The 6,000-nt window shown below is 44.9% G+C and overlaps 1 protein-coding gene across 1 annotated transcript; it reads left to right on the top strand.

The window, feature by feature from the left end:
* Window positions 1–2: 2 nt before the first annotated feature.
* Window positions 3–4,824, top strand: FBXO22 (F-box protein 22; the record flags this gene model as incomplete). The annotated part of the gene is made up of 5 exons (XM_010717404.2): window positions 3–141; window positions 414–509; window positions 1,127–1,291; window positions 2,261–2,426; window positions 3,583–4,824. Coding segments are annotated over 5 exons (996 nt in total), but the record flags the coding sequence as incomplete, so codon positions are not given.
* Window positions 4,825–6,000: the final 1,176 nt, after the last annotated feature.

Genomic DNA, 6,000 nt, shown 5'->3' with positions numbered 1-6,000 from the left:
GCCGGTACCGGGCCAGCGTTACCAGCGCGCCCGCGCCTCGCGTCTTCTTGCAGAGGGTGCACGTCCTGCCCCAGACCGTGCTCTACATCGCCGACGCGGAGACGTTCAGCGGGCACGAGGAGTGCCACGAGCACAAGAAAGGTACCCGCGGGGCGCGGAGCCGCCGGGGCTGCGGGCGGGTGAGGGACCGTCGGGCCGAGCGCTGCGAGTCTGAACGTAAAAGGAAACGCGGCTCCGGCCGGCGGCTGCGGCACGTGGGAGCGAGGCTCTTTACACCGAGCTGTTGGCGGCGCGGGGCTCGTGTGTCGGTAACGGCCGTGGAGTGATGAAGGGATTGGCTGCGGGCTTCGGTCTGTCAGGTTTGTGACAGCTCGCTTCTGCTTCTCTGCGCCGTTTTTGTTCCTTTTCAATAGCCAGAAAAAGAAACAGTAAAGAAACAGCTGTTGCCATTGAGAAACTGTTGCCAAAGCGATGTCAGGTCCTTGGACTGCTCACCCCTGGGATCGTAGGTAGGAGCCTCCTTTGTGTGCTGTGCTCCCTGCTGTTAGTGCGTTTGTGCCTTCCTTCTCACCTTCAGTTCTCATCCCACAGTACAGAAAGGAGAAACCTTTCTGCTCGTTTCTGTGATTTCAGGGCATAACTCGTGCCGTGCATCTCAGCAGCAAGCTTTTAGATGTTAAAACATTTTCCAGGCGTTTGCTGAGTGTTTGCTTCCAGTCTCTGTCACTATAGCCATGACCAATAAGAGCAGGTCTATAGCATGAAGGAATATGGGCCTGCATAAACACCTGTGTCAAGGCACTAAGAGCCATAAACATTGACTCTGTGCCTACAGAAGGCAGTTTGAGTACTTGCCTTTAGAGTAAGGAAAATTTCTGTATGTATCTGTGTCTTCTCATGCAAAGTGACTTTAACGTCATTTCTGGACAGTGGGATTCTTATGCATTTCATCTTTCACAACAGCAGCAAAAAAATTTCACACCAGTTATCAATTAGATGTGTTGTGATGGGAATGAGCTGCCATGTTTTATACTGCATACGCTGCTCTGCCTCTTTTAGCCTGAGTTGCAGACAAAAGTGTCAGAATCACTAATCTTTGTGTGTGTGTGTGTGTGTGTCATTGTAGTTACCCCTATGGGTTCAAGCAGCAATCAACCTCAAGAAATTGAAGATGGTGAAGCGGGGTTTGCTCTTTTGTTTCCCAAAATTGATGGGGTTAAAATCCAAACCTTCCATTTTCCTAAAGAAGTAAAGAATAGAGTCATTGACGAAAACAAATTTGCCGAAGCAGGTACGTCCTTGTTCTCCCTTTGACCTGGGCTTTTGTCAAGTGTTTTGCTGCTCTTTGAGGCTCCAGTGTGAAATTGCATGTGGGACCAGCAGCTCCTGTGCTGTGTTGACAGAGCACTGAGGCTCTGCAGGGCGGCTCTGGTAACCACCCATCTCTTTCCACCCGTTCTCAGGAGTACTGAGGTTGTTATCCTGAGTTTGTCTCAAACTTCTTCATTCGTGTTGCAAGCAGAGCTGTTAAGAGGGAGCTGTTAGGTTTGAAGCAAGCCAGTAATTGATTAAAAGTAACAGTAAATGAGTTTTGTGCCATTGGGAATTATTCTGGCCACCTCTGTTTAGAAAGGAGTGGGAAAGAGCTGCTGCTTTTCTTCTATAAAGTAACTTTGATTTAGATGCTAAGTCAGGTGTTGTAGTAAGGAAAGGCATAAAGAAAAATGATCTATTTTAATACAGTTTACATTCCTCACGTTGTATTTATGAAGAGTAATCCGAGAGCTCTGTGATTCTTTCTGTGAGTCTTCTTGGAACTTGGAAGTTTCTTGGGATAAGCAACAGGCTGATGAACACATTTTAACATTTCTTATTTTTTTAAGTAAAGCTATTTACTCCATTGTGGTTCTTGTTGGATAACATGTATGCTCAGTTCGAATCTGTAAAAAGATAATTGAGACTGAAGTACAGCCAAAGAACTGTACCACTCAAATGCTCTGGGAAATAAGCTGAAAGCAGGAGGAAGCAGATACCATCTACTTTTTCATCACTCAGATCTTTTCTGAAATTCTCATGCATGTAGAGAATGCAGCCCTGCTCATGAATACATGGCTGCCCTGTGTCTGGATTTTCACTTGCAACAACAAAGTCCATGCTGGAGGCATTATGTGTTATTTAAGGAGGGAGTGAGGAGTGAATGTAGAACTCTTAGACTTTAGGGAAAGTCAAAATAAGGGGACTGAAATTCTTGTTTTTGTAGGCCTGAAGAATAATCCAGATCTTCGTGTGGTTCTTTTGTTCGGCTACAACTCCTGGAAGTCTGGAGCTACTCGTTTTCTTCATCAAATAGTCAATCCTTTGAATGAAAAAAGTATCATCCTAGCCGGGGGACAAGTAGAGAGCTTTACATCACTGATCTCTGAGAAGTAGGTATATTTTTCGAGGTAAATTTAATATGGGAAAAACATTGCCAGAAGCTGTAACATATGCCAATCAGGAGTTGTAAAGTGTTACATTTTGTTTAAGAGAACAAAATCCAACTGCTGCACTGTGATCCAGCAGGAAAAGCTGGAAGCTTTGTATGAGTGTTACACATTGGGTTCTGGAAACCCAGCCAGGAGAACAACTGGAGGACGCTTTCAGCTTCAGAAACCCTACATTTGTTTATTGTAGTAGGTGCTGGCTCTCTGGCTTTCAGGTAAATTATCACTCTCTGTGGCAGAGACCATTTATGTGACTGTTCTGGTTTTATGTCAGTCTTGTTTTGGGGCACATTACGGAGCTGAATATGCAACCAGAGCTGTGCCCTGTGAGCACAAGTAGCTCCACAAGGATGCGGAGCTCCAAGGGCTGGGCTGGATCTGACCCACTTAACTCCAATCCTTCCACCAAGAGCCCTGCGGGGAAGATTTAGGCTTTTTGCTCCAAGTGCTCTGCTGACTTACTGGTGCATCCTGGAGCATCCTGTGCTGGAGAGCGTGCTGCCGACATGCCTGTAGGCTCCTCTCATAGTGTTGGTCTGGACTCCATAGTGATAGGAGTTGGTTTTTTGGGTTTGGTTTTTTTTTTTTGCACCTAATTTATGCCATCTGCACCATTATTCCATATCGGAGAGCTGTCTCTATTAAACTATTACTGAGATAACATGAATAGGTAACCACTAAAACCAATATGAATCTGGCCAACCAACGAGCACAGAACCATAGCAACAGGAATCTGGAGTCTGGAACAGCTTCTAGACTGCTGCCCTGGTTTCATACATAAACTGCTGCTTATCTTTGGTTAAGTTTAACTTACAGTTCAGCTGGAATTGCAGAGCTGTGATATGCACCAACTGCTGAATTTGGCAAGTGTTTGAAAGACAGGCTTATGATTAATCCTGGGTAATGGATGTGAAAGGTTTTCATCAGAAAAGGTTGCTGGAAAAAGAGGGGAAAAAGGAAAGCTGGAAGAGTTTGTTTAGTTTTTAACTATGGTGGCTTTCAAAATCCCCAGGATGTTGGTCTGTTTGGCAGCCAACTTCTGCTGCAGCTGAAATGGTTGCGTTGGGCTGCTCTCTAACTGAGGCCTGTTGCCTTTCAGTAATAACGCCCAGCCCAGTGATGCCTGTGGGGTGGTCGGGCTGGCTTTCAGCGGTCCCCAGATTCAGAGTGCCACAGTTCTGTTAGACCAGGACGTCGCTGATGAGAGGACAGCAGAAGCCGCCATGCAGCGTCTGAAAGCAGCAAACATCCCTGAGTGTAACACCATTGGCTTCATGTTTGCGTGTGTTGGCCGAGGATATCGGCATTACAAAACCAAACGGAACATGGAGGCGGATGCCTTTAGGAAGTTTTTTCCAAATGTTCCCCTATTTGGCTTTTTTGGACATGGAGAAATAGGATGTGACCGGATAGTTACTGGGAATTTCGTATTGAGGGAATGCAATGATGTAAAGGATGACCTGCTTCATGGTTACACTACTGTTATGACTCTCATTCATCTTGGTTCAACTAAAGCAAACCAGGTGTGAATGTGTCTGCGACGCATCGGTGAGCTGCTTCGTCCTGAAGAGCCAATCCTGCGGTCAGAGCACTTCCCAAAGCATAAACACCACTTTCCTATCAAATCCTGTAGTTGGAACAGTTGAATGTAATAACTATGAGGAAGCCTTGCCTTTCGTGTAACCTCCTGCACATGCTGAAATTGCAGGGAAATGATATTGAATGGAGTTCTGCAATCGAAGAAGGCCTTTTTTATTTCTAAAATGAGAACAGTTTGCACAAGTGGCAGTCAGAGGCCAAGCAATCACCATGTAGAAACAATACTTTGATGTGCTCTATTTATGTATGCAAAACAGTCCAGAAGAACTACTGGCGTGTGCTGAAATATCAGTGCAGGAAATCCACCATTTTGTGGGTTTAAGAGTGATGCACAGCCTGCCCAGACTTGGGTCCTATTTACAGAACTGAATCTTTAGGGAAAAAAAACAAAACAAAACAAACAAAAAACAAACAAACAAAAAAAAACCAAAGTGCTCATTAAATAAAGACAACGTTATGTAATTGCACCTGGCCTTCTGTTCTTGGAGAAAAAAGCTCTGATCTGGTGAGGTGCTCTCAGCTTTGAAGCTCGACTCAATTCATTATCTTGAACTACATTTCAGTCATCTTAAATATTTGATTTAGAACAATACCTGATACGTTGTGTCTACCAGCACTCTTAGCCTTTGTGTACAAAAGTTTACACAGTCAGAGTGGACTGCTTAGCCTTCCTTTTAGATTCTCTTGTAGCACAATCTTCCCTGTTACAAACTTTTAAATCCACTGTAACAAAAAAAAAAAATCCTAAACTATCCCTGGTATCTTTAAGAAGTTTTTTGCTTTTTAATATGAAATTCTGGGCCACACAAGATCTGGTGATGTTCATTTTGTCTCAAGCCCAACGACAAGGGCTTTTGTGTGTTTTGTGAGCTGAAGCTTTTACATCAGTCATCTACTTTGGGTGCTGCAGCTGAAAGTAGTATTGCAGGGTTTCACGTAGGTACTTTCATCATATTCTCAGCATAGCTCATAATATATCTGCTTGCTTATAAATTCCTTCTTCCCTTTTATTTTCACTTGGCTACAGAATGACAAGAAAGTAAGATTTGTTTTGGACTGTTTCATCGTGCTTTGAAATCCCTCATTGGGCATCTGCCCTGTTCTCAGTTTAGGAAGAGGAAAATGCTTAGCTGCATGTTGTACAACAGTGTATCTTTTGCTGTCCAGGTAAGAGCCAAGACTTCACTTGGCCACTTCCAGTCAATGTCTCCATGCTGTTTGGCACTGGGAGAGGTGTGCCTGCCTGTCCTGAGAGCAGAACTGCTGCCAGTGGGTGCAGAGCACAGGCCGTGCTTTCCCACGGCTCTGTTGGTGGTGATGTTTCTTAACTCAGAGGATGTGAACCCCACGTGGCCTTCTTGCCAGGGAAGGGAGATCAGTAACTGTGGGTGTGACTTGGAACAGCTTTAGTTACTGCATTTGGAAGAAAAAGTTGGCAAATCAGTGTGCTTGAATAGAAGTGGAGGACAGGGAGATGTGTGTTTTCTCTTTTCAGTATAACAGGAACGTCACGCTTGGCCCTTTCTCACCATCTAGCATCACATATTTAACAGTAGGCAAGGATATGTTTTGTTTCGGTAATACAGACAGGACTTCTGTAGTAGTTACCACGAGTTCCATGAGTTTGGTCTAGTCACCAGCACGGCTGTTAGTGTAAGCCTGTCAACTTCAACTGACTTTTTGCTGCAGTGGAAGTAAAGGAAGTATAATCAACCACGCATCTGGATTAAGAGTGCAGGCACATCCAGAAGTGCCCAAAGAAGCAGCTCCTGAGCTTCAGCCAAGGCACGACAAAGCAGAAAATGAGAACGCAGTTTGAAGGAGCTCATTTCTGGGGAGGTGTTCTCAGCTCGGTCCTTCAGCTAAAGGTGCTTGTGAGTGCTGGAGGTAACCACAGCATGAAGAAGGCTCTGGTGGG

Source organism: Meleagris gallopavo, chromosome 12 (assembly GCF_000146605.3).
Source record: "Meleagris gallopavo isolate NT-WF06-2002-E0010 breed Aviagen turkey brand Nicholas breeding stock chromosome 12, Turkey_5.1, whole genome shotgun sequence".
Taxonomy (NCBI): Eukaryota; Metazoa; Chordata; class Aves; order Galliformes; family Phasianidae; genus Meleagris; species Meleagris gallopavo.
Note: the sequence above shows the minus strand (reverse complement) of the source record. Positions and strands in the feature narration are given on the sequence as shown.